Genomic DNA, 25,653 nt, shown 5'->3' on the forward strand with positions numbered 1-25,653 from the left:
ATCAGAAGTTTAGAACTGGTCCAGGGCCCTCATTTTATTCATGAGGAAACTGAGGCACATAGAATGGGACTCAGGAAGGGAGTAGGAGAGCTAGGATTTGAACTCAGGTCCCCTGACTCGAAATGGTGATCTCTCAACTCCATTGGGAATCCTGTAGCATCTCAGGGTTGGGAGGGACTTCTGAGGATTTGGTCTGACCTGCTCCTCTGGCAAGAGGTCACCCTGCCTTCCTTTGAAGAACTGGGGATCTCACTTCCTCCCCAGGAAGACCATTCCCCTTTAGGAAGGCCTTCATGCCTTCATTATCTCAAGCTGCTCAGCTCTTTCAGGGAGGGTCCATAGTTTCCCCAGGCCTGCGGGCCAGAGTGGACACTCAGCCAGATGTCTGCTGCCCAAAGAGGTGGCAGGCAGTGGCCTGGGAGTCAAAGAAATTGGGTGTGGCCTTGGGGCAGTCATTGCCTTTCACTAGATCATCGAGTGAGAATATTGAACAAGAGCAGCCCAAAGGCCTCTAAGTTCTATACCCCTAGAACACTGGCAGGAGGGGTAGGTCAGCGGCCTCACTGTCCCTGCTCAGAGCCTCGCCCTTCTGCTGTTGTATCACACTGTGACCCTGGGAAAAGGCCCTTCTACAATTTCTACATGAAGTGGTTGGATCATCCACCAGAGGGTGGCGACCAGACCTAGGAAGAGACTCAAGACTGTCCTTTGAATTGGGCATCTTGAGCTTGGAAAAGGGAGCGGGGACGGGGACTTTATTGTTGCCTTAAATTCCCGGCGAGATTCGACATTCAGAGCTGGACAAGCCAGTGACACCCCCCATCGCCACAGCCCGGCCTTCAGTCTTTGCAATTGTTTATTCAATCACAAATGGCCAGGACTGGCCTAGAGAGACGGGTTTTACACACAAATTCCTCCAGGCGCTGGACAGGGCCAGGCCCCCAGCGCCTTAGAAAATGGGGGCACAGGGAGAGACAAGGACAGGGGTGGAGGAGAGTGGCAAAAGGGGGACACAGAAGAAAGAGCCGAGAAAAGGCTGGGGGGGGAAGGGCAGAGGGAGAGCAGGGAGCGGGAGGTGGGGCTGAGGGGGAGCCCCCGGCTGAGCCTGCTCACGCCCCTCCCCTCCCCGGGGCCCTGCCTCCCGGGCCAGTTCACCTAACCCTGGGGAATACCCTGGGTTCGCTGGGAAGGGCGGAGGGATGATTGGTTGCTTGTTCTGGAAGTGGGGTGGGCCCAGTTCCCCTCTCCCGAGCTCAGTCACTCTCCAGCACTCCCATCCCCTGCCCCATAGTTCTCCCCAGAGCGGATGAGGCCCCAACACCCTTCACCCGAATACTAGGTTTTCGAAGTAGGGACTTGGGGTCCGGAGCCCCAAAAGCCGCCGTCTGCCTGGACTCCCGGCTGCCTTTGGGAGGCGCCGCTCTGACAGAACCCGGCGCAGCGCAGGAGGGTGAGGTGGGGATGGGGGGGGGGACGGGCCATCCCATAGCAGCAATTTGGGGGGCAGGGGCTGAGGAGGCCCCGGCGCCCCTCGCCTTCCCCCAGAGCTGAGGCTTCGGAGGGACGGGGGGCGGGGAGTGGCTCTTCTCCGCTGTCCAAAAGGGGCGCGGGGATGGGGGTACACAGGCGTCCGGTCCGTTCTCGGGGTTCATTCCCTGGCCGGCTTCCCCCTTTAAAAACTCACCAACGTATAAACCATACTGTGGGAGAGAGGGGCGGGCTGGGGTCTCGAGTCACCAGTGGGAGTCCTTTCCTTCCCCCCCCCCCCAAGGCGGGACGGAGCTCACCTGTACAGGTAATAGAAGAAGGAGAGCAGGTAGAAGGCGAGTTTGCACCAGGACTCCTTCTGACAGTAGTTGAGGATGTCTGCGTTCATGATGGAGACGGCGTCGTACATGACCTCGGAGCCGTCCGCCGGGCGGTGGAAATACCTGGGGGAAGGGGCGAAAGGAGCCGGGGGTAGGGCCGCGAGGTCGGCGGCGACTTCCCGGAATGTCTGTCAGGTGGGAGCAGAGATCCTCAAGACCCCTCATCACCCAGGCTTGGAAGACTTCAACATAGGGCAGCGTATTTCCCCTTCCGGACAGTTGGGACGTCTGGCTGGCTGAAATCGCCCCCCCCCCACTGTGGGGGCCCTCCTCCCCTCCCAGGCCTGAGGGCCCAGCTATCCCCACACCAGAACCCCTCCGGCAATGGTGCCCGACCCAGTCCCGCAGCCCGATGGATCACCTCCATAGGTGGTAGAACAGCAGGGGGATGTTGAGGCCCAGGGTCACCCACTCGGCGGCGCACAGGAACATCAGGCAGAAGAGGCCGTGGATGGAATACTCGGGGACCACGAGCTAGAGGGAGGGCCGGGGGCACCGAGCGCTCAGGGGCTGCCCTCTGGGGGCGGGGCGGCCCACCTTCCCCTCCCCTGACAAGCCCTGGAGAATGGGCCCCTGCACTGAGGTCAGGCGTCTGGGGGCCGTTCTGGGGTCCTGGGGCTGGGAGAGGGAGCGGGGTCCTGGGCTTGCGGGGAAGAGAACGACTGAATGGGCAGGCCTAATTTGCATCTCTTTGTATGGCGTCTCGACCCACCTCCCCCTTCCTTGGGCAAAGGGACCGGAGGGAGAAAGGGGTGGGGGACATGCCTGGAAAGGTATGGCACCAAAGATTCGGGGATCCGCCGGGGCCCCAAACGGGACAAGCCCGCCGGGTCCAACCACTTCAGGGCACAGAGAGAGATCAGAGAAGGCAAGGCACTTGCCCACGGTCACACACAGACACAGAATGGAAGTGGCTTAGCCGGGCCTGGTTCCCCGTCCAGGGCTCTAGGCAGATGGCCAGACAGACAGACAGGGGGTCCTGTGACCCCCAAGACCTCCCACTGACCTTCCTTAAGAGGCAGCAGATCCGCTCAATGTTTTTCAAACGCTCTCGCTGTGGGGAGGAGAGTAGGGTCAGGCTGAGTGAGCAAGGTGAGGCATGGATGCAGGAGAGTCCAGGGTGGGGGGAGTGAGGTGGGGGGGGCACCAGGTCCAGCTTCCCTGAGGAGCTTCTACTGAGGGATGGAGAAGACCTCCCCGCTCTGCCTGGGAGTCCAGGGCTCCCAGCCCAGCTCGCGGAAGCCACAGAGATCTAAGCCTTGTTTCCATGGCGATGTCACCACGGAGAGAGGCAGGCGCCGCCGTTCCCATGGCAACTGTCGCCATGGAGGGCAGGCACTTCACCCGGATCTCCCCGGCAACGGCCGGGACTTGATCTGCCAGAAACACCCGGGAGGCTCGGCTTTGACACCCCGGGCGGGATGTGAGAGGGCCCGGAAAGGGCTGACCGCTGAGCCAGAGGCGGCAGACAGGCTGGGGAATGGGCTGTCTCCTCTCCCACCCCCTTGGTCCCGTCCCCAGTCCAAGATCCCTCCCTACGAGCCTCATTGTCTGGCCCCAAGGCCCGCTTCTCCCTCCTCGGATCTGCCCTCCGCCCAGCCCCGACACAGAAACGGACAGACTGACGGACACACCTCGGCACATCACATGTATTGACTTACTGCCCTCGCCGGGTTGCCCTGATCTATGGGGTTCTTGAAGTCGGTCCTCAGTTCGTCAAAGGCGATGATCTAAGTAGGGGTGGGGTGGGGGCCTGTCAGGCTGGGGGGCCTGGGGAGGGTATCCCCAACCCTCCCTGTGCATCCCCTTCTTCTCAGGCTCCATACCAATACTCATGTGGGGAGTCCCTTTCTCTCCATAATCCAGGAGGAAACCATTTTACAAGTGAGGAGACAGGTTGGGAAAGAGGAATAGACCAGTCCAGATCAGACAGCTAAGAGTCGGCCCAGAAGGGCTTCAGCCCCAGGGCTCTCCTGACTTGCTAAAGGGCCCCAATTCCTGCCCCAGGTAGATGCCGGACTGGAAGGAAGTTAGGAGTCCGTATGTGGGACCCTCGAGCTTTGCCCCCAGGGCCTCTTACCAGGATGCCCCACGGCTTCCTGGCACGTGACCCCTGACCCATAGCATCCAGGTCCCCTGGGACCTCCCCAGAGCTTTGAGGCTAGGACTATTTGAGCTGGTCATCCTTGGGGGCTGTGGCCTGGGCAGGACAGAGGCCCGAGGTGGAAGGCGAATGCAGGATGGGCACAGGGATGCCACGCCTGTGTGTGCAGACCAGATTGGGGGTAGGAGAGGGCTGGGCCCAGCAAACCTAGAGCCCTCTGTGTGTTCCTGCAGCAGCCTGGAATGGGGGGAGGGTAGTAGCTCTGAGCTAGAGAACATCTCGCCTTTCCTGTTCCCCAGGGTGCCATCTGGAGTCCATGGTGCCACTGGGTCCCACCAGGGGGGATGGCAGAGATAACTTCCCTTCAGTCTATCACAAGTCCAGCTCCAGGGCCCAGGGTGCCCCTTCCTCCACTCCATCAGCCCCCATCAGAAAAAACATGTCCCCTCCCCCACCAACTGACACCTGTCACTCACCGGATAAACTTGTCAAGAGACCAGAGTGCCCTGGGGTTGCCTAGCAACTGCAAACACCACCTCCTCACCCTCCGGCACACATGGTATGGAGCTGGGAGGGAGGAGGGGGCTCCAGATGGAGGAAAGGAGCCCGGGACTGGGACTTGGGGACTTGGGCTCCAGCAGGCCCAACTCTACCAGTTCTATGATATGACCCTGGGCAGGTTGCTGCCCACCCTTGGCCTCACCTTCGTCAGGCCAAGGGAGTGAGATTCCGTGGGGGACAGCCTCCTCCCCAGGCAGCACCTTCTTGGGATATGCTTTGGCTTCTTTCCTGTTCCCCCAGAACCCTCCCTGCAAACTGAAGGTCAGGTGGCTTGGGCCTTCCTGCATGCCAGATGCCAGCCTTCCTCTGCTCTGGCAGTAGCGCCCCTTCCCTTGGAAGAGGGCAGTTGAACTGCTGCTTGTCTCGCCCTACCCACCCCATGTGGTCACCCCTTCTCTTTCTTATGGGAAAGCCCTGGTCCAGAAGGGAGCTTAGCACTCAGTTCTGGAAGATGGGGGGGGGACCTCGATGAGACCTGGCAGGAAATGGGGACAAAACCCTGCCCGAATCCACAGCCCCTCCTTCTTCCCAACCCTTAGGCTTCCCACCACCTTCCTGGACTAAAGACTGTGCCTTCTGCAAACCTGTCTGCCTCAGCTTCCTTGGGCCTTCTCTCATTCCACCAAGAGCCTGTCTCCCTCTGCTTCCTCCCCCAAGGTTTACTGCCCACTGGAATGGTGGCTAGCATGCTGCTGTGTCTGAAGTCAAGAAGAACTGAGTTCAAATTCAATCTCAGTGTGACCCTGGACAAGTCACTAAAACCTCTATTTGCCTTAGTTTCCTCAACTGTAAAAATGAGTATATTAACACCAGACTCACAAGATTGTTGCAAGGAACAAATGAGACAATATTTGGAAATGCACCTTAGCACAGTACCTGGCACATAGGAGGTACTATATAAATGCTTATTCCCTCCCTCACCTGACTTCATGTAAAGGAGTGCAGAAGGTAGGAGGATGAGGTGGGGATATGGAGGCCAAGACAGAGGGTGTATATATGAAGAGAGGAGATGGAGAGGAGGAGAGAGAGAAGAAAGAAGAAGGAAAAGAAGGAAACAGGCTCCCCCAAAGATACAATAACCAAGCCAGGGTTTGGACATCTAATTGAAGCTCATGAAATACTTGTTGAATGAACAAAGAGAGCCAAAGATCAGAGACAGAATATGGGCAAGGAATGGGGAAAGAAGAGAGATGGGGATGGGGACTGAGCCAGGTGTGCTAAGATGAGATGAGGACCTGAGAGGGAGAGCCACAGGACTCGTGGGGGTGGGGGGGAGGGGGAAACGACAAGGAGTCCCTGAGATGGTGACAAGAAAGCAATGAGCCCTAGAAAGAGTGGGAATGAAGGGAGACGAAGAACTAGCTGGGAAGGAGAGAAAGACAAGACACTTGGGTGAAAAGGAACCACAAGGATGGAGGAGATGGAGATGGGTGAAAGGAAGGACAAGGGAGTGGGAAGACCCAGGTCATGCAGATGGTGAGAGGGGCAGAAGTGTCAGAGGCAAAGGCAGAAGAGAGGTAGTGAAGATGGAGAATGAGGGATCCAGAGACAAGTTGTGGGGGCAGAGAACATTGGGGTGGAGGAACAGGGGAGAAACAGATTGGGAAGAGCAACATGGGAGTGAATAAGGAAAAGAAAAGGGAGACACTGAACAAAGGAGAGAGTTGGGGGAAGAAGGGGGAGAGGGAGAGGAGGAGAGAAACGAGAGACTGGCAGGGGGAGAAGAGGGTATGGGGAGGGGGAAACAGATGGAGAGAACGCCAGAGCTGCAGAGATGGACATATGGCAGAGAGATGAGTGAGACAGGGAGTACAGAGGGAAAGGAAGATGACAGGGATGGCACGAGATGGCAAGAGCAACCAGAGAAAGGCGAGAGAGAGATGAGGACAGAGATGTAGGAAGGAGAGATTGAAAGCAAATGAAAGAACACAGATGTGCAGACGGAAAAGGAAGACAGAGAAACAGAAGAGGGGGTGTGGACTTGGGGCCACGGGGGAGATGTGAGCTCCCTCAGGGTAGGGACCATATTCTATAGAGCGCTGGTCCCCAGCCCACCCCCACCCCATGCCCAGTCCAGGTGCCCAGGAAACATTTGTTCAGTGAATGAATAGAATGAATGAATGAATGGGAGGAGGGTGCTAGAAGATTGGAGAATGGGAAAGAAACGGAGAGAATAAAAACCAAATGCATAGAAAGGAGGTTAGGAGGGAGAGAAGAGACAGGGGGGCGGGGGGGGGGCAGAAAGGGAAGTGGAGGAGGTTTGTGAGGATGGGAGGAGGGGACCGGAGTCTGGAAGCATAGCAAAGACTTGTCAGAGAGTAAAAAGCAAAAAGGGACCCTGACCAAGGGGCCCCTCTACTCTCCCCCACAATCCCAGAACTGATAAGGACTTGGGACAGAGCTGAACAGTTCTGAGAAGAATCAGGCCAGAGGAAGGATGGAATCGGAAAAAGAGGGATGAGCAGGGGGTGGTGGGGGTGGGGAGGCAGCAGGATCAAAGGGGTTAGTGAATACGGAGAGGTCTGTCCCACCTAAGACCCTTCCTCCACGGACACTTGTGTGTGTTGGGGGTGGGGGAGCCGGATATGAGAGGGAAGGGGTTAAATGGGTTCTGGTAGATGTGGGTCTTGTAAACAGATGCAGTTGCTATGGCAACTAGCTCCATCACTCGGCTGGAAAAACCCACAATGGAGAGGAAGGGAGGAGGGGGGACAGACAGACCTGGGTACAGACAGAGGGAGGATTGGAGAGATGCCCTGCCAGGAAGAGGGGGAGGAAGAGGAGAGCTGTATTGGAAGAAATTAAGCCCCCAAGTGCAGAGCAACCCGAAACCTCCCCTCCTCCGCTTCTCATCAAGCTGCATGGGGGATTAGATGGGGTATCGGGGACAGGGAAAAAAGGGGGGGTAGAAAAAGAAGGGAACGGGAAGGGAGAACAGGTATTTGGGGAAGGAGGTAGAGAAGGAAGGGTGGGGGAGGGAATAAGAGTAAGCAAGTTTCCCCTCCTTGCCCTGAGAAGTCCCCCCCCCCAGAGCGTGCAGTGCTCCCACCCCCGCGGGCGCCCGGGGCCAGAGACCCCTCGGCCCTGGTCTGGTTCCGTCCCCTGGCCCCCGGCCTTACGTGCCAGATGACAAAGAAGATGAGGGATGCGCACAGCACCAGCGTCAGCATGTAGCAGAACGCGGCGAAGGTGAACGCCATGGCCCCGGGGCCCAGCGCCAGGCCGGGGGGCGCCAGCCTACGCCGTCGGGTGGCCCCGTCGCCGGGGGGCCCCGGCCCGGCCCGGCTCCCGCTCCGGCAGCCACCCCGCCCCACAGGGCTCAGCACTGGCCTGGCATGGCCGAGGGGGTCGCCCAGGCGAGCCCCAAAGAGAGACGCGCCCACCCAGCCGGCCGGCCCGGCCGCGGGGGGCTCGGGGAGCACGGGGCGGGCAGGCGGCTCGGGGGGCGCGTCCGCTGGCGCTGGCGGCTGCTCCTGCCCCTCTCGCTCATCCTGCGCTCGCCCCGCGGCTCCCTCTCCAGCCCGGGAAGCTGGGGGGGCGGAGCCGGGGCGGGGCTCCCCCACAAAGGGGCAGGCCCAGCCTCCAGGCGGGCGGGGCCTCAGCCGAAGAGTCGGCAGGAGCCTGGGGAAGGGGTGATTGACTGGGGTCCGCCGTGCGAGGGACGCTCCAGGACAGGGCGCAGATGGGTCCTACGGGGCTGGGGGCATCGTGCCCAGCTCACCCAGCTCGGCGCCCGGCCCCACAAACGCACACACACGCGCGCGCACTCACACCCATACTCACAAATGACAGCTCCCCTCCCCACCCCCACCCCCAGCGCCCCACATCGTGCTGCCAAAATCGAGCACAAAGGACACCCCGAGCTCTTGCAGTTCTCCGGTTCCCCGCCTCCCCTCCCTTCCTCCACACATACACCCTGGGCCGACAATGCAATCACACGCACCCACGCAGATTGCCACCGAGGGTGGGGCACATTGCTCTTGGGTCCTAGGTGGGAGGAAGGGACAATGCTTTGGAGTTGGGCTGAATGGCTACCACTAACGGAGTCTCCACGCAGTTGACTCTAGGGGCGTGTGCACGTCTTTGCCACCTGATGGGCATGGGGAAGGGCGGGGGCGGGGACAGGTAGGAAGAACCAGGAAAGGGATTCTTGTGACCTCCCCATCTTTCTTCCGGCATTGCCCGTCAAAGCCCCAGCTCCCTTCCCCCCCGCCGACCCCTTTTTTGGGTGCTGAAGCTCCTTGGGACCCCCTCCCCAGATACAGGAAGTGGGTCGGGCCCTAGTGCTAAAAGCACCTGTCCATACTACGCCAGGGGCGCTGGGGGCCTTAGCTCACCCCTTCTGGCTTAGAAGACGCCTTCCCCGACTCCACAAACACCCCTTTGTACTTTGCCCCGGCTCTAGGGATCCCCCCTGGGGCGCAGCCCACAAACCACACTGGCTGCCTGCCAACTTCCTTGCAAACCCCCCCGGGGGGGGGGGCTCTCCCCAGGCCATTGGAGATTTATTGAGGATTTATTTTTGTCCTTGTCTCTTTTCCCCAAGTGGCTTTTTCTTGCAAAACGCTGAACAAAATGTGACTAGGAAGGAAGGATGGGGATGGGGGTGGGGGTGGCATTTCCAAAGGAGGGATGCCCTGTGAGGGTCCCCAACCTGCAGCTTCAATACAAGCAAAACCACATTTGTGTATATGTGCATGTTCAAGTATGTCACACTGACCGGGGGACCAGGGGACAAGAAAGGAAAACTGGGTGAATGGATTCCTAGATCGGAGGTGTCCCAGGGACTCAATGTCTTGGGGCACGAGGGGCAGACTACCTATCCCTGGCCAGCACTTGGGCCGGGACTTCATCTGGGAAGCACTCAAGCTGTTTGGGAAATGAAGGGCAAGACAAAGAAAGAACCATATGGGGGGGGGGGGGAGAACACACAAGTAATGGAACCAAGGCAAGAAATAACATTTACTCTGTCCTGGGGTGAGAGGAATAAAACCAGGAGCGAGTAAGCCAGCTGGATGGCGGGAAGGAAGCCTCCGAGGGTAAGTGTGGTCAAGGGGGAAGGCAGGTCCTGGAGTCGCCCCCGTCCAGGGCTGCCCACCCGCCACCCTCCAGCAGGTTAGGGATTTGTTCCCAGCCTGAACCAGGCACGGGCGGCCTTCCACCTCCACAGCCTCCTGGGGCCAAGAAGGGAGAGGTGGGAAGTCTGCCAGGGGCTAAGGGAAATTGACAAGAGCCCCCCTCTGAGCAAATGCAAAATTGCTACCATCCGCCCGTTCTGGCTTTGTGCAAAGCCGTGCCACCCCCCCACCCCTCACCCCAAGCCATTATGGACGGATTGAGCTCAAAGCTCCAGGCCAGGAGGGGAGGCCAAGGTAATGCAGGAAGAAGGGGAAAATGGTGAGACCTGAGGCTGGTTAAGCTCCCTAGGGCCCTCCTGAGGTCTGGCCCATCTTCCCCAGGACCCACGTCCCCCACAGTCTGGGCCCTGGGTCCGGCTCTCTCTGATAATGAGAGACGAGGAAGAGGCTCCCTGCTCCTGGGGTGCAGGGGCTCAAGGGAAAAAGGAGACAGGTTACCCAGGACTCACTGCAGCTCAAAGGGAAAGCAGGGGAGCGAGCTGGGAACAAGGCAGGTTCCTCCTCCCCAAGAAAGCTGGGGAGAGGCCAGGGCTGGTGGAAGGGAAAAGGGGCTCTCCAAGGACCTGGGAAGCAGCACTGCAGAAGAGCCAGCCCCCCTCCCCCCAGCTCCCCAGCCCTGCCTGCAGCACGTCTGAAGCTTTGGGAAAGTCGGGAAAAGTGGATGACAGGCCTCACTGCCCACGAGCCACAGAATCAAATGCCCCTTGGTGGTGGTGGGTGGGAGGGGGGGGAGAGGCAGGCTTGGGGCTCTGCCTCCTGCCTCAGGGGCATCATCTGAAAAGAAGAGGTGTCGTCCCAGCCTCCCCCAGCCCCGAAGCTCAGCCCCCTAGCAGCAGCCTCCACTGGTCGGCTTCACCGGGGTGCTGTCGATCTTAAGGTTGGGCCGCTCGCCCCCCGAGGCAGCCCCCGGCCCCATCCGCTTCTTGATCTCCGCAGCCATGGTCATAAATGCCTGCTCTACGTTTGTGGCATTCTTGGCACTGGTCTCCAGAAAGGGGATGCCCAGAGAGTCAGCAAACTCCTGAGGGGAAGCCAGGGGGTGGGGGGTGGCTCAGAGACTGTGGAAGGGCCCCTCTGAGCAGCCCCCCGCCCCAGCCCTGACCCCTCACCTTGGCAGTGGGGTTGTCCACTACCTTCTTGGTGGTGAGGTCACTTTTGTTGCCCACCAGCAACTTGTTGACATTCTCGCTGGCATATCTGTTAATCTCCTCCAACCACTGTTTGACGTTGGCATAGGATTCCTGGAGGAGATATTGCCATCAGAGCCTCAGCCTAGTGCCCCCTCCCTCCAGCCCCAGCCCTGAAGGGTGGTCTAGCTGGAGATGAGAGGCCAAATCCCAGGATACTGAGTAGGGGCCTTAGGGCCTCCCACATGGAGAGGCTGGGAATCTGAGGCAGAAGGGCAGAGGTCACTGATTCCCAGAGGCCTCTGACAGCAATACCAGAGACAGAACCCATTTCACACCTTGGTAGGGAACCAAGGCTCTCCAGACTCTAGGCAGAAAAGGGAGCTGGGGAGATTTTCATCCGTCCCGGCCTAACAAGGGAGAGAGTCTGGAGTGAGAAGCCCTGAGATCCAGACCATGTGACCACAAGCTGGGCACTGGGCAAAAGACTATCTGTAGGGTGGGGGCACAGGACTTGGAGCTGAAGCGAGGCCTAATTTTACCTCATCACAGGGAAAAGTAGAATAGAGCTGGCTCCTTCTACTGCAGAATGAACAAAGAGAATGGGGGGGGCACGTGCTCTGTGTCTGTCCTTGTCTCACAGCAGGTTCAACTTCAGGGGCTGCAAGGACACAGAGGTCTAGAGTTCTTGGCGAGGCTCCATTACCTGGTCAGTGACATCATACACCACGATGATGCCGTGGGCCCCTCGGTAATAGCTGGATGTGATGGTCCGGAATCTCTCCTGACCGGCTGTGTCCCACTAAGGCAAGAGATGACAGGTCAGGGCTTCCATCGGGAGGCACCCCACGGGGGGGGGGGGGGGGGGTTGGGCACAGCCAGACACTCACAATCTGAAGCTTGATGGTTTTTCCATCCAGTTCAATGGTTCGGATCTTGAAGTCCACCCCGATGGTGCTAATGTAGCTTTCGGTGTACGTGTCATCCTGAGAATAGCAGAGAGCCCAGCCTCTGTGTCCCCAGCAGCCCAGCAAGGTCCTAGCACCCAACTAAATCTGTTCCTTCACAGGACACCAACCTCCTGAACACCTCCCCCCAAGAGCCAATATTTGGGACCTATCTCCACCCCTTCCCATGAGACCTTTGGCTTTTCTGGGCCCTGGAGGGCAGCCCGCCCTGTGCTTTGCTCCCTGGGCAACTGGCATCTCTTCTTCCCTAAGGAAGTTGGGATGCCTTCACGCAGACCAAACCCAGAACCCAAGGTGGCAAAACTGACATGGGCAGGAGACTCACAGCAAATCGGAGAAGCAGACAGGATTTCCCTACGCCTGAGTCACCGATCAAGAGCAGCTTAAACAGGTAATCGCTGGAAGGAGAGGAAGGGGAAGGCGTGAGGCCCAGGGAGAGGCCCCTCTCCCACAGAGCCTGGACCCAGAGTCTGCTCTGCCTCCCAGGGAAAACTGAAGCAAGAAGAAGAATGCTGAAACATGGAAAACTATGGAAGACAGAGGTAGGCAGCAGAACCATGCACTTCCTGGTGAAGGTGGAAAGAGAATCCAAGAATGATGCTAAAAAGAGGGACCAGGATTCTCTCCCCTCCAGCACATCCCCATAGCTGGGGTGGGAGGAGAAGAGGCTGCTGGGAAGGAGGCAGAGGCTCCCAGGCATATGGACATTGAAGATTTGTAGAACAATTCACAGGCCTCATGCTACCGGTCAATCACAACCGGCCTGTGAGGTAGTTACCACATCGATCCTCACCCCCTTTTTACAGGTGAGGAAACTGAGGCTCTGAGCCGTGACCACAGGACTAGTAAATGTCAGGGTCAGGACTGAAGCCAGGCCTTCCCGACTCCAAGTGACACATTCCACTCACTCTACCACCTAACCTGCCTCATTTGCCAAATTGTACAGAGCAGGGAATGCAGAATAGCTAATGTGATCTAGACTGGGAGCGGCCACTGGAAAAGGAGAGGCTTCAGGGGGCAAGGGACGCCCCCCAGTATCCAGCTGATGACGAAGGGTAGGAGACAGCCAGAATGGGGGAGAGTACCCAGCACCGTCACAGGGCAGGCTTCTGTACTATGGTATTAGGAGGGAAGAAAACTGAGGTGCAGGAGAAGGGCATGAGCAGCTGGGAAGCACCTGCCAGAGGATCAGTCAGAAAAGACCCAACCCCTGGGGGGGGGGTCAATGGCCATAGAATGGGGATACTTCCACCGCCCCATGTTCCAGCACATAAGCTTCACTGGCTTGAGGCCTCTCAGAAGGATGGATGAACAAAGATGACAAAAGGAGAAAATGGCAAATGGTGAAGCACTGTGGGAAAATATGAGCCTGGGCCTGGCCGTTGTGCTGGGCCCAAGACATCACCCAAATGCACATGTGCCCTTGGAGACAAGATGTGTGTGGAGGGATGGGGAGGCCGGGGCGGGGGGCCTCCCATGGGGGGCTAGTGGAAGGGACACATCAGTTTGTTAAAATACTTCTGAACTGGAAAACTAAAGGGTAAACTACAGAAAAGGACCAAAATGCAGCAAACGTGCCAATGAAAGAGGTGCCCACCCTGAGCCCAGGCTTTCAACCTCTTTGTGTATGGATCCTTTGGCAACTGAGTGACGCCCCCAGACCCTTCCTCAGCATTCTGAAATAACGAAGGGAAACACTCACTCGTATACAGTGAGCAGTGAAAACAAAGCCATGATTGTGCCCGGGCTCACAGAGCCCCTGACCCAGTATTCCAGGCAAAGAGCACAAGGCGGTCTTCGGTCAAGTTCACCCAGTGTGTGAGCTCCCCAGTGTTACCGTTACAGCCCTTGGAGCCTCCCAAGGAGATAAAGGCAGGGGGAGGGGGGAGGGACCCCTCCCACCATGCTGGGCTTCCAGGCCCCCAGGCCGAGCAGCAGCCAGGGTATAGCTGGGGAAGATCCCAGTCCTCCTTCACTTAGCTAAACATTTGTCCTCCATTTGTTTTCCCTTTCACAGCCAAACTTCAACAAAGCATAGGCTAGATCCTCTGGGCTCCAGATCTGGCCAGGGGCCTCCCAACCAGACAATTACCTCGGACTTGCTCGGTCTAACAGTCTCTTTGCAACCATCATGCTACCAACGTCTGCGCACACTGGGACACTGCTGACCAAGCCTCTCCTGGCTTCCGGGACTCTGAGCTGTCCTGGTCCTGCCCCTCCTCAGGCCCCAGAGCTGGGGACACCTCTTATCCCCTCACACCTAGACTATAGCGACAGCCTCTCCCTATGACAATCCAGCTTTCAGAAAGCCACTGCTTTGATTTTCCAGGTCCCTCCTGTCTCCCTAGTACTTCAGCCCCAAAACAGATTATTTTTGTTTGGCATCTGAAGCCTTTCCCACTCTGGCCGTCACCCCTCTCCACTGTCAGCCCATTACTCCTGTTTACAAACTATAGATTTCTCCAAGCTGGCCAGCGTGGCCTTCTCCCAGCCCCTAGGCTCCACGTCCAGTCCTTGTACTGGTGGCCCCCAGGCCACACGTTCCCCTTCCCTTCTCACACCTGAAGCCTCCCAGGGCCCTCCCCTCAATGGCCTCATGTTCATTTTGTATGGATTTGTACACCCCTGTCCCCCTTGTCCCCTGCCCCCCACACTGAGGACAGGAGTCGTTGCACTTCTGCTTCTCTATCTCCAGCCTGGCACACTGGTACTTAATATCAATGCTTGTAGGTTCTCTCTGGCCCCATGGGCTCCATTGTCATCATCACCACAATACAGATGGCCCAGCTCTGAATACAGCTCTATTACACCCCATGTGTGCAGAAGAGCTCCCTGTCCTCTGTCCTCCCCCTCCATCTTGCCAATGAGGCTCTGTTCAGACACCCAGCCTGCTCACCTGGTGCTGAAAGCTCTCCCCCGGCTGGCTCCCACTGACCTCTCTAGCTGATCTCCTCTTTGACCCTTTCACACACATGCTCTGTTCCTGTCAAAGGCCTCCATCTATGCTGCATTTATTAAGCACCTACTATGTTCCAAGCACTGTGCTTGGGATACAAAGACCCACAACAACAACACACCAGTTCTTGCTCACAGTCTAATGAGGAAGACAGCCTACAAACAATGAAGTCTGTAGAGGACGACATTGAGGGTAGTCTCAGAGAGAGGGCCTGAAGGAAGCCAGTGAGGTCAGTGGTCAGAGATGAGGGGTAAGTGTTCCAGGCCAGGAGCCCAGAGCTGGTGGGTCTTGTTGATGGAAAAGCCAGGAGGTGGGGGGGGGGGGGGGCCCGGCACTAGATCCGAAAAGTACACATCGGGGTGCATGAAGACTAGAAAGGGAGGAGGGGGATGATTCTGAAGGGCTCTGAATGCCAGTTTTGATTTGATCTTGGAGGCCACAGGGAGCCACTGGAAGTGAATGGGGGGGAGGGGTGATGTAGTCAGACCTGGGCTTTAGGAAAATCCCTCTGGTGTCTGAATATAGGATGGACTGGAGAGGGGAGAGCCTGGAGGCAGGCAGACACCCCCCACCCCCCCAGCTATTGCAACAGTCCAGGGATTCAGTGGTATGGGCCTGCACCAGGGGGGTGTGGGATACAATAGTGCAGCATGACTCCGGGGTTGTAAGCCTGAGGGACTAGGAAGGTGGCTGTGCTCCTGACAATAGGAAAGGGGGCGGAGGTCCTAGGGACTTTTGAACCATAGCTCCAATGAGAGGGCAGGATTCCCTCTCTCCAGATTACTGGTACTGGCTTGGTATTGACTTATGTCCATGTATCTTTTCAGTGGAATAGATGGTTTTTGAGGAATGGGAGTATTTCATTTCTGTCTGTTGTGTGCTCAGTGACCAGCCCAGTACTTGGAAAACAGTAGGCATTTAATAAATGCTTATTGCAGTTTGGTTCCTCCTGGGCTTAGGTTTACTTCTTAAACATGAAACCATTTTGTAGACATTTGGGGAGAGGGGAGGAACCAGCTGGGTTAGGTCTGCGGGACAAAGAGCCTGAAGGGAAGCTAATTTGGCATCGTGTCCACATTTGGGGGTACAGAGGAGAACCCAGTTAGGTCCACATTGTGAGAGGAATCGATTAGGTTCCAATGAGTTAACTCTACATTGGGAGGAACTGAGGTAGGTTCCGGGCATACTTGGGGGAGGGGTGGAGCTTAGTGCCCGAGGAGAGGCTTAATTTGTTACTATGTGTACAGACGTCACCCCACTATCAGGAGCCCCTTACTGGAAGGTGTAAATCAGACATCGAATATTTTACCCCCACGTGCAATTTTGAGGGTGGAGAGGCCCCCCGAGATGTTCACAGTGGGAAGGGGGCCCGGCGGACTGAGTGGTCTGTTGTGTGCGTGGGGGGGGTCAGTGGCCCTGGGGGGGTACTCCCAGAAACGAGAAATCTGTACATGTGTTTTGGGGGGAACTCCGATCTAAATCTAGAAAATTCCAGGGCCCCAACGGAACCCCCCCACCCCCGCAACCACAAGAAAGCTGGAGTAGAGGGGGAGGGGGATATGGAGGAGACGGGGAGGAGGGAAGGGGGAGGGAGGCAGGAAGAGGGGGAAGGGAGGAGGGGGAGGGAAGGGAAAGAGTATGGAGAGAGGAAGCAGGGGGGAGTGCAGCCTCTTCGGTCCCCTCCCAGGCTGGGGGGGGGGGGTCCTGGCCAGGCCCCCTCCCCGCCGGACCCGGATGTGTGTGTGTGTGTGGGGGGTCACCGAGGGCAGGAACCCGGATGTCAGGGAGAAGGGCAGCGAGGACCCCGGGTGGGGGCCCGATAAGGGGAGGGGGACAAGTCGCGGACACGGGGCCCAAGGCCTCCTTGGTCCTAGGGGCGGGGGCCCGGGCAAGGGTCACTCACTACTCAGGGTTCATGGCGGCGGCAGCGGCCCCGGTCGGTCGCTCCCTCCCTGTCTGCTTCGCTCCGCCTCCCGCTCCAAGATGGCGGCGGCTCCGCCCCCCCCCGAGGCTCCGCCCGCTTGAGCAGGCGCAGGCCTTCCCTTCTCACTGTCGCACACCGCGGCCTCTTGGAACCTGTAGTTCTCTCCTGACTTCATCCTCTCCCCGACTGTGGAGGTGCCCGGACACCTCGACGCATGCGCAGATCCATCATTGGGCCGCCCTCTCCACCGTGCTACCTCTTGGGATTTGTAGTTTCCTTCTCATCCCCCCCCCCCCACTCTGAAGGAGATTTTCCTAGGGAGGGAGGCCCCGGGGAATTTGGGGCAACAATTATCACACCTATAGTCTACGTCTATGCATCATCACCTATGCTACGCCTTCATAGCTGTGTGCCTTTGAACAGGTCACCTAACCATCCCTGGTCCTGTTTCTTCTGTAAAAATGAGGGAGTTGAACCCAATTTTCTCTGTCCCTTCATTTCTTAGACTATCTGCATGGTAGGCAGGGTGAAAATGGAACCTTATTCCTTTTCTCTTAGCTCCTATCCCCAATAGTTTGAGGCACCGCCCCCATTGAGAGACTGGACTCATTTAGATTCAAATTCTTTATTTCTACAGCAACATCTGAACAAAGCAAATGGGTCCCCCAGCCCACCCCCCACCCCCACCTCCCCCCTCAGCGTCTGAGGGGGAGAACTGGAAGCATTAGTAGTCACAGGTGCAGGAGGAGAAGGGATGGCTCAGCAGGTGGTACCTCCGAAGGGAGGGAGTGGCAGGGTCGGCTTTAAGGCCCAGGGACTGCCACCACCCAGAAGGAAGAAAACAGTGTCAGCTATCCCTGACTGGGGGGGGGGGGGCGGGGCAGGGCTAAAGGAGGTACCATGGACAGGGCATGGGGAAGGGGCAGTGCCCACAAGCAGGGCAGGGAGCGGCCAATAACTTATTTCTCTATATACAGAAGCAGAGGCCTGGGTGAGGGAGGAGGGAGCTTCTTAGTGTAACAACACCTCTTTCCTGAGGTCCCGTGGGGGGGCCGGAAGGATCCTGCAGGGAGTATCACCCCCCCCCCAGGCCCAGGTGGCCAGGATTGCTTCGAGGAGGCTCTGGGTGCCTGCTCTCCACTTTCCTGACTTCCAGTGAGGGGAAGGGAAGAGGGAAATAAATACAGGGGAAATCCTGGCTCCTTCCTGTACTCTGTCCCCAGTATGACACTTCAAGGCTGTGTGACTAACAGTGTTAGACTGTGGGGGGGGGCAGGGGAATAAGCCTGAAACAACAGGGGGAAAGGTTACCCTGAGATTGAACAAAAAATGATGGGGGAGGATGCCTGGGGGAAACAGCCTTAGGGGAAGGGTGCCTGAAGTGGGGCAGGAGCCCACCCCCATTCCCCCATCCCTGGGGGTCAGATAAGCAGCTGAGGAGGGCCCAGGGGACCAGGAGGGGGCAGGCTTATGTCTGCCCTGCTACCCCTCGTCTTAGCCAATGAGAGAGCTCCGTCGAGAGAGGTCGAGAGAGCTGGAACTGAGCATGCGGCTATCGGACAGGTTGGCGCTGCTGGACTGTGGGCAAACATGCAGAGGGTTAGGAGGGGGGTGGGGGTGGGGTCCGCCAATCCTGGAGTGGGGTTTTAGCATATGTGAATCACCACAAGCCTGGGGAACATCCCAAGGACCTGGGCATGCCTGGCCTGGCTGGGGAGGCAGAGGAGAGAAGGGGCTTGGGCAGTGGTCAGGCCTCTGGTCTTTGGCCTGTAGGAGTGGGACCTAATGCAAGCAGCATAGACTGGACACTACCATCTGAGCCAGCCAGAGAACTAGGTGGGGAAGCCATCTACTCAGGGTCACATGGCCAGACTGGAGGCTCCTGGCCCCCTATGCCAGTCACCCTCAGAAAGCCGATGTTCTATTCACAGTGGTCAGGAAGGTGCCATGGGTAGGGTGCCTCGGGCTGGGGCTCCTTACCTGGCTGGCCTCCTCTGTGCTCTTGTGGAGGAAGTTGAGGGAGCTGGCTCGCTTCATCCTGCAGGAGGAAGACAAAGAGCTGACCCCTCCTAGGAGTGGGCTCTGGAGGTGGTGGAGCTGAGGGGACCTGAGAGAGGGCCTGGGCTGGGTGGGGCATGTGGGGCAGGGCTGGGACCAGGGGGAGAGGGGCTCTTACCGGGGGTTGGGAGGCTCTTGGGGGCCGCCCCCCTGCAGCTTCTTCACCAGCATCTCACTGCTGCGCCTCAGGGCATCTCGGAGTTTCCCGAAGGAACCGCTTCTCCTGAGAGAGCCACTGCCATCCTGGGGGCAGGAGCAGAGCCACACTGTGCTTGCTCTCCCTCCTGCCCCCTCCCTGCCACCCCTCCATCCCCACTCCCAATGGTCGCCTCACCCCAGACCACTCAGCCGCAGGCCCTGAATCCTCGGGCTCTGCCTCGGCCCGGGAGCCCGTGCCCCCGGAACTCTCTCGGCCACCCCGGCGATCCCCACGCCCGCCACTGTCTTTCAGCAGCTCCACCACCTTGGTCTGGCTTGCAGCATCCAGGCCCTGGGGGTGAGAGGAGGGCACCGGTTGAACAGAAGCCGAGAAGTGCCCAATCCCTCCCACGCCTACCTCCTGGGCCCAGTGCCCACCTGCTTTCGACTCCGACTGGCACAGTCCTCCAAGGTGTGAGCCGCTTCCATCTTCCCTTGCCTGCGGTAGAGTGCCCCGAGGCTCCGCAGTGTGGTGTTCACCGTGGGGCTAGGGGAGAGGCAGGCATGAAGCGGGGGCCCAGCCTCCTTCCCTCCCCAGGGTTCAGCCCTCCTCTCACCTGTCCACTTTGCAGGCCTTGTACCAGCTGCCGTATTCTCCATAGGTGGTGCTGTCACGACGCTTATCCTGAAGGGGAGGGGAAGCATCAGGCCTTAGGGAGGGAACGGCCCTGCCCCCAGCCCCAGTGAGCTCTGGGTCTCTGGCTCCCCATACCTTGCTCTCCTCCCGTTCTTCAGCGTGCATCCAGATGGGCTTGTTGTCTCCTGGGGGACATGGAAAGGAGGGGCTGTCATGGGGCTCCAGAGCCCAAGGCTTCTGAAGGGCAGGATGGGGGCAGGGGTGGGGACCACTTGCCATTGACTGAGCCAAACTCCTTCTCATGAGCACGAGTCAGGATCTCTTTATACAAGGTTTCTGCATCTTGGTACTTCCCCTGCTTCAGATAGCAGGAGGCCTGAGGAAGAGGGGACAGAAGAGGGTAAGGACCTGGCCCTGCCTGGCCGCCCCACCCGCCCCTCCCTCTGGCCTCCCAGATCAGGCACCAAGTTATTCTTGGTCTTGGCCACGTTGGGGTCGTCGGGGCCCAGCCGGGCCTCATAGATCTCCAGAGCCCGCCGATAGTAGTACTCCACCTCTTCAGCCTTGCCCTGGTTCTGACAGAGCAGGGCCAGATTGTTCAGCTGCTTGGCTACATCCGGGTGGAATTTGCCCAGTACCTAGGAAGAGGTCAAGGCTTCCTTCATACATGCTCCCCCATCCCCACTCCGCCCCTGCTCCCTCCTCCCCAGCCCCCATGGGCCCTACCTTCTCCCTGATCTCCAGGGCCCGTTTGCACAAAGGCTCCGCTTCCTTGTACTTGCCCCGTTTGCCATACAGAACCGCCAGGTTGTTTAAGGTAGCTGCTACCTGGGATCAGGGCAGAGGAAGGAAGAAGGCTGCAGAGAGCTGGGGGCGTGGGGGGCAGGCAGCCCTGTGGAGGGAGGGGCCCTCTTTCACACACCCTCTCCCCCAGGAAAGCCAGGCCTGCTCCACTGCTGGTCTCACTCACAGCTGGATGGTCCTTCCCCAAGGTCTTCTCTCGGATGGCTAGAGCATCATTGAGCAGGTGGGCAGCTTCTTTGTATTTGTTCTGATCCCTGAGGGGACAAAGAGATGGGGGGAGGGGGGGGGCAGGGAGTCCGAAGGCTGCAGCCAGAAGACCTCAGTCAAGTTGCTTCCCTCCCTGGACACCATGCTCCCCATCTGTAAAACGAGGCTCCTTGCCTGGGGCATTGGGGCTCCCTCGGCCATCTCACATGGGGAGATTTACTTTCCATAAAGGGTTTGGGGAAGTGAGGCTGCCCTCAAAGGAGCGATGGACTAATGGTGGACTTTCAGGCACCTGTGTAGGGTTTTATTGTGGGGGTGCTTATCATCCTACACCAGCTCCCCCCTCCTTCACCTGGAATGGGGTTAGGCTTATGAAGAGGCTCCTTTGTTTTTTGGGGGGTTTTTTGTTTGTTTTGGTTTTTTTGAGGCAGTTGGAGTTAAGTGACTTGCCCAGGGTCACACAGCTAGTAAGTGTTAAGTGTCTGAGGCCGGATTTGAACTCAGGTCCTCCTGACTCCAGGGCCGGTGCTCTATCCACTGTGCCACCTAGCTGCCCCAGAAGAGGCTCCTTTGTATACAGTCCATGGCTGCCTCTCGTTTTCAGGTCCTCTCCTGTCTGACCCTTCACAACCCCAGTTGGGATTTTCTTGGCAAAGATACTGGTTTGCCACTTCCTTCTCCAGCTCATTTGACAGATGAGAAAACGGAGGCAACCAGGGTGAAGTGACTTGCCCAGGGTCACCCAGCTAAGACGTGCCTGAGGCTGGATTGGACCTCATGAGGAAGTCTTCCTGACTCCAGGCCTAATGCTCCGCCCGCCATGCCACCCAGCCGCCCCTCCCCCCTCCCCCAAGGTCCAGGCACCTCCTTACCGGTATACAAGAGCCAAGATGTTCAGCATCGTGGCCACATCAGGGTGATCATGTCCTGAGGTCTTTTCCAGGTCTTCCAGGGCCTGCTTACAGAGAGGTACCGCCACCTCATAACGCCCCTGTGAGGCATACTGAATCACCAGGTTGTGCAAGGTCCGGAGGCGGGCAGGGATCTCATAGCCTCCGTGCTGGGCAGCCGCATCTCCACCTCCAGGGCCCTGAGCTGGAAGAAGGCAGGAGGTCAGAGGGGGCCCCAGGGATAAGGGGTCAGGCTAGGGCTGCCCTGGTCCCAGTTGCGACCCTGAGCCTCGGTTCCTTCCTTTGTCCAAGAAGAACTGGCAGGGCAGATACTCTCTGAGGAGGCAGTGACAAAGTATGTAACTGCATACTTGGGAGTCCTGGGAGTCTCCCTCTTATCTGCATGCCTCTGAGTCCTCAGGCAATGTAATCACCCCCAGGCCCCACCTGGGCCCTGGAGCTCCAGGCAGTCAGTCACCTTCATGGACGGGGACCTCCTGCCCAGTCCTCTCCTCCCCACCCCCCTACCTGGGTTCTGTTCGTCCTCATTAGGGAACAGGTCATCCAGAGAATCCTTGGAAACGTCCCCTTTCTCTTCCTGAGGAAGGGAGGGAGGGAATCAGGGATGGGAAAGAAACAAATCACTCACAGGGAAAAGAGGTGGAGAGTTTAAAAGGAAACCAGGGGAGCCTGTCGGCAGATGCAGGGGAGGCCCAGTTCTGACTCTGTAGGCAGCTGTTTTGTTTGGCTGTGGGTGGGGAGGGCAGGAAGTGTGGTCCCCCTCCCCCCCAGGACAGCAGGAGGAGGGTCTGGGCCGGCTCACACTGGGAGAAGGGTCCTCGTCCAGCTTCCGGATCTGGCTCATAAACAGCAGGTGCTGCTTTTCCTCCTCCAACTGGACCACAGCCTGCTCGCTGCGCTGCAGCTTCTGCTGGGTCCCGGCCAGCTCCTCCCGGAGCCATTGGTTCTCCTGCACCAGGCGGCGCACCTGGGCGCGCAGCTTCTGTTTCTCGGACTCTACAGCCCCGAGGTGGCCGGACAGTGCCAGGATCACCTACGGCCCCTCGGCCAGGAGAGAAGGCTGAAGACTCTGCAGCTCCACCGGCCCCACTGGCCCCTCACCCTTGGCCCCTCGCCCGCCTCCCGCTCCCCGACCCCCGGGGGTACCTGGGCCTCCCCCAGTCCCAGCTCGATGGCCTCCAGGGACCTGCGCAGCAGCCCCGAGCGTTCCTGGGTTCCGGGCTCGGCCTCGCCGGCCTCCCGCCCGGCCACATTATCCAGCAGGGAGGCCAGCAGGGCCCGGTGCTCGCCCCGCAGGGTCTCCAGCCCCTGGATGACGGCCTTGGTGCCCAGCACGATCTCGTCCTGGCTCAGCTTCTCCTCCCGGGACAGCACCAGGGTGGCCATGGCTGCAGGACTCGGTTTGGAAGGAGGCTCCTGCGGGGAGGACCAGGATGCTCGGGGCCGGCCTCCGGGGGCCAAGGGGCCGTGAGGGTCCTGGCCAGAGCTCGGCCGGGACTTGTGGCCGGTCGCCTCCAGGGGGCGTCTCCAGAGGCCGCTCTCCCTCCCAGACGCATTGCAGTGGGGACGGGGACCCCGGGGAGGAGGGGTGGACGGGGCCACCCTAGCGGCGAGGAGGGAACCCGAGGGCACCCCCGATTAGCGGGGGGTGCATGGGGGGCTGCGGGCACTAAAGACCACGACGACCTGCCTCGTCCGTCCACTAGGGACGCAGGTGCTTCTTAGAGGGGGGATCCCCATCCCCAACCCCCTATACTGTACACAACTTGTAGCATGTCTGGAGAGAGCCCCCTTCCCCGGGGCACCCCATGATAGAGAAGGAAGCTCCCCCTCCAACTGTGGATCAACCCAGAATAGTGGGGAGCTCCCCTTCCCTGGGGATACCCTGTGACAGGGGGTAAACTCTCCCTCGGAGATACCCCATAATACAGGAGAGCTCCCCCTCCCCTCAGAAGCACCCCATAATAGCGGGGAGCTCCCCTCCCCTGTGGATACCCCATGATAGGAAGGTGAACTCTTCCTTCCCCTGGGGCACCCCGTGACAGTCACTGCCGGTCCCCTAGGGGCGCCCTGGGCTAGAGGGGGGAGCCCCCCGGACCCGTAGGGGGCGCCCCGAAGCGGAGGAGTGAGGGCCCCCGCACCGTCCTATCCCTGGATCGAGGCCCCGCCCTGCCTCCGCTCACCTGTCGCCCAGCCCCAGCCCCAGCTCCGGCCCGGCCCGGCCTCCTCGGCCTCAGCTGCCCCACAAGGCCCGCGCAGCCTCCATCACCGCTTCTCCCGGCAGCCCCCGCGCCCACCCCCGCGCCTGCGCGATCCCCGCTGCCGCGGGCCTTAAAGGGGAGGGAACGTGAGGTGGGGGGGCTCGCCCCCTCCCGCCTCCTTAAAGGGGAAGGCCATCCGAGGAAGGGGAGAGGAGCGCGAAGGGGGCGGGGAGGAGCGACCCCTCCCTCCTTCCCTGAGGTGGAAGGGTGGGATTTGCTGGGAAACAAGAGCGGGGCTGCTAGTGGGTGTGCCGTGTTTACACTCCCCAAACTCCCCCACCTCTCCTTCCTTCCGTCCCCATCTTTCTCCATCCCTCCGTCCCATCATCCCTCCATCCCCCATCCTACTCTCTATGCCTCCCTCCCCATCCCCCACCCCTTCGTGCCCTCTATCCCCTCCCTTCTCCCCATCCTTCCACAGCCCCCCCCAACGCCTCCATTTCCTCCTCCTCTCCGTCCTCTCCATCCCCGCATCCCCTTCCCCCTCCCTTCTCTCCATCTCCCCCACCCCTGATCCCCTCCCTCTTCTCCACCCCTTTATCCCTCCATCCCCTCCATCCCCCTCATTCCCCCAACCTGGCTCCACCTCGCGTACTCAGGTGCTCCCCGATCGCTGCTACCCTGAAAACAAGCCTGAGGTTGACCAGCAAGCCCGAGTGAGCCCCGGGCGAGGCCGCACAGTCAGTTTCTTCCTGCCCTTTGGCCGCAGCGGCCCGCGGGTCTGTCAGCAAGTGTAACCGGCACAGTCTCGGAGACTGAGCCGAACGCAGGAGCGCGACACGCCGCCCACACCCTCTGTCCCCGCCTCGTCGGCCAGAACCTGGCCGGCGTCCCCAGGAGCCGCTTTCGTGCTCCCCCTGGGGATCCTTAGGGCTTTGCCGCGTCACTGCTGGGGCCCCTGCTCCGTTCGCTCCAGCCACTGCGGGCTCCCCGCCGAGCCGACCTAAAGCAGAGCTTTCTTGCACCTGGCGTGTCCGATGACCTTGCGGCTGGCCCCCTCGTCGGGTTAGACTCCAGACCCCATACCTCCATGGATCTGTGATTTCCGAGTTTGTTTGCCGGCTGTTCCCTCCTATAGGTCTTCCCAGAAGTGCAATTCAAAGGCCTGTCTCCCCTCCCCTCCCCACAGTCCACCCCACCCAGCCCGGAACTTTTCCCCATTTTTCTTGACTTTTGAGGGATGTTTGCATCTTTTTCTCTCATACACTTCACGAGGATATTGTTTACTCCAGTTCTGGTTCTAGGATTCTTTTAGTTCAGCCCCATTCCCTCCATACGCACTTATTAAGCACCTTTCTATTCAGAGAGACAACAGGAACATGTGTAGAACGTCTTCTGGTTTTGTAAATGTTCTTTCTCCTAATAAAAGCCTGCGCCGTCCCTCTTATTCGGCAATTTTCGTTCCCTAGGGGCTAGTTTGTAGTCTTAAGGGACAGAGAAGGTTTATTTGCACACATAAAGCAGAATGAAACACCTAACATTCATACCGTTTTTTAAGGTTTACAAGCCACTTTCCATACATCATCTTATTTGATCCCCACAGGCTTGAAGGTTACACTCCATCCATACCTAGCCGTCCTCTCTTTAAATGACTTACATTTGGAGTACAGTTGTTTATAGGCAATCTAATAACTGTGGGATGCTCAGCACCTTCTGCCTCCCTTTACCACCTTGGCACTGCCACCACTGAGGTGGAATTGAGTCTCTCTCTCTCTGCGGGACAATGAGGGCTAACTGTCCCCAGGGTCACTAGTGTCAAGTGTCAGAGGTAGCATTTGAACTCAGGTCCTCCTGAATCCAGGGCCGCTGCTTTATTCACTTCGCCACCTAGCGTCCCCCAGTGGAATTTAGTCTTACACCTCTTTCCTCATTACCAGGGTGTTGTAGACATGGCCAAAAAAGCTGGCCACCACCTGGTGGTGATGAGCCTCTCCCTTGTGCTTGGGCTCATCCTCAGAAAGCCACAAGCATGTTAAATACTGGGATTGGCC

General features: G+C 58.8%; 3 protein-coding genes across 4 annotated transcripts; all 3 read right to left on the reverse strand.

Moving 5' to 3' along the window:
• Positions 1 to 838: 838 nt before the first annotated feature.
• On the reverse strand, positions 839 to 8,070 carry CNIH2 (cornichon family AMPA receptor auxiliary protein 2). 2 transcript variants are annotated; one of them, XM_043970644.1, is made up of 6 exons: positions 7,653 to 8,070; positions 3,530 to 3,598; positions 2,875 to 2,922; positions 2,230 to 2,342; positions 1,788 to 1,931; positions 839 to 1,700 (listed from the first exon to the last, which is right to left on the reverse strand). In XM_043970644.1, exons 1-6 carry the CDS (start codon positions 7,731 to 7,733, stop codon positions 1,673 to 1,675), a joined length of 483 nt encoding a protein of 160 aa, XP_043826579.1. In that variant the 5' UTR covers positions 7,734 to 8,070; the 3' UTR covers positions 839 to 1,672. The 2 variants fall into 2 exon arrangements, with proteins under 2 accessions (XP_043826579.1, XP_043826577.1); XM_043970642.1 differs by lacking the exon at positions 7,653 to 8,070 and adding an exon at positions 3,949 to 4,620.
• A 917-nt stretch (positions 8,071 to 8,987) lies between these two features.
• On the reverse strand, positions 8,988 to 16,778 carry RAB1B (RAB1B, member RAS oncogene family). Its single transcript, XM_043970641.1, has 6 exons — positions 16,626 to 16,778; positions 12,092 to 12,164; positions 11,689 to 11,784; positions 11,505 to 11,600; positions 10,781 to 10,912; positions 8,988 to 10,692 (listed from the first exon to the last, which is right to left on the reverse strand). Exons 1-6 carry the CDS (start codon positions 16,637 to 16,639, stop codon positions 10,498 to 10,500), a joined length of 606 nt encoding a protein of 201 aa, XP_043826576.1. The 5' UTR covers positions 16,640 to 16,778; the 3' UTR covers positions 8,988 to 10,497.
• A 547-nt stretch (positions 16,779 to 17,325) lies between these two features.
• KLC2 (kinesin light chain 2) lies at positions 17,326 to 23,732 on the reverse strand. The gene is made up of 16 exons (XM_043970638.1): positions 23,585 to 23,732; positions 22,548 to 22,817; positions 22,204 to 22,434; positions 21,909 to 21,978; positions 21,363 to 21,585; positions 20,450 to 20,537; positions 20,206 to 20,307; positions 19,944 to 20,117; positions 19,756 to 19,855; positions 19,615 to 19,664; positions 19,460 to 19,527; positions 19,281 to 19,389; positions 19,039 to 19,194; positions 18,823 to 18,947; positions 18,627 to 18,684; positions 17,326 to 18,224 (listed from the first exon to the last, which is right to left on the reverse strand). Exons 2-16 carry the CDS (start codon positions 22,785 to 22,787, stop codon positions 18,141 to 18,143), a joined length of 1,878 nt encoding a protein of 625 aa, XP_043826573.1. The 5' UTR covers positions 22,788 to 22,817; positions 23,585 to 23,732; the 3' UTR covers positions 17,326 to 18,140.
• Between the last annotated feature and the right edge of the window lie 1,921 nt (positions 23,733 to 25,653).

The sequence above is a fragment of the Dromiciops gliroides genome, chromosome 6, assembly GCF_019393635.1.
Source record: "Dromiciops gliroides isolate mDroGli1 chromosome 6, mDroGli1.pri, whole genome shotgun sequence".
Classification (NCBI taxonomy): domain Eukaryota; kingdom Metazoa; phylum Chordata; class Mammalia; order Microbiotheria; family Microbiotheriidae; genus Dromiciops; species Dromiciops gliroides.

What these genes read in the sequence shown, in the direction of transcription:
- CNIH2 (XM_043970644.1), bottom strand. Translation starts at nt 7,733, where the DNA reads ATGGCGTTCACCTTCGCCGCGTTCTGCTACATGCTGACGCTGGTGCTG. An exon ending in TCTGCTGCCTCTTAAGGAAG is followed by an intron (nt 2,343 to 2,874) that starts GTCAGTGGGAGG and finishes CCCTCCCTCTAG; the next exon opens with CTCGTGGTCCCCGAGTATTC. An exon ending in TTCTTCTATTACCTGTACAG is followed by an intron (nt 1,701 to 1,787) that starts GTGAGCTCCGTC and finishes TCTCTCCCACAG; the next exon opens with TATGGTTTATACGTTGGTGA.
- RAB1B (XM_043970641.1), bottom strand. An exon ending in GTCTGCTTCTCCGATTTGCT is followed by an intron (nt 11,785 to 12,091) that starts GTGAGTCTCCTG and finishes TGCTATTCTCAG; the next exon opens with GATGACACGTACACCGAAAG. An exon ending in AAACCATCAAGCTTCAGATT is followed by an intron (nt 11,601 to 11,688) that starts GTGAGTGTCTGG and finishes CTCTTGCCTTAG; the next exon opens with TGGGACACAGCCGGTCAGGA.
- KLC2 (XM_043970638.1), bottom strand. Translation starts at nt 22,787, where the DNA reads ATGGCCACCCTGGTGCTGTCCCGGGAGGAGAAGCTGAGCCAGGACGAG. An exon ending in ATCTTGGCTCTTGTATACCG is followed by an intron (nt 20,538 to 21,362) that starts GTAAGGAGGTGC and finishes TTGTCCCCTCAG; the next exon opens with GGATCAGAACAAATACAAAG. An exon ending in CCCTGGAGATCAGGGAGAAG is followed by an intron (nt 20,118 to 20,205) that starts GTAGGGCCCATG and finishes ACCTCTTCCTAG; the next exon opens with GTACTGGGCAAATTCCACCC.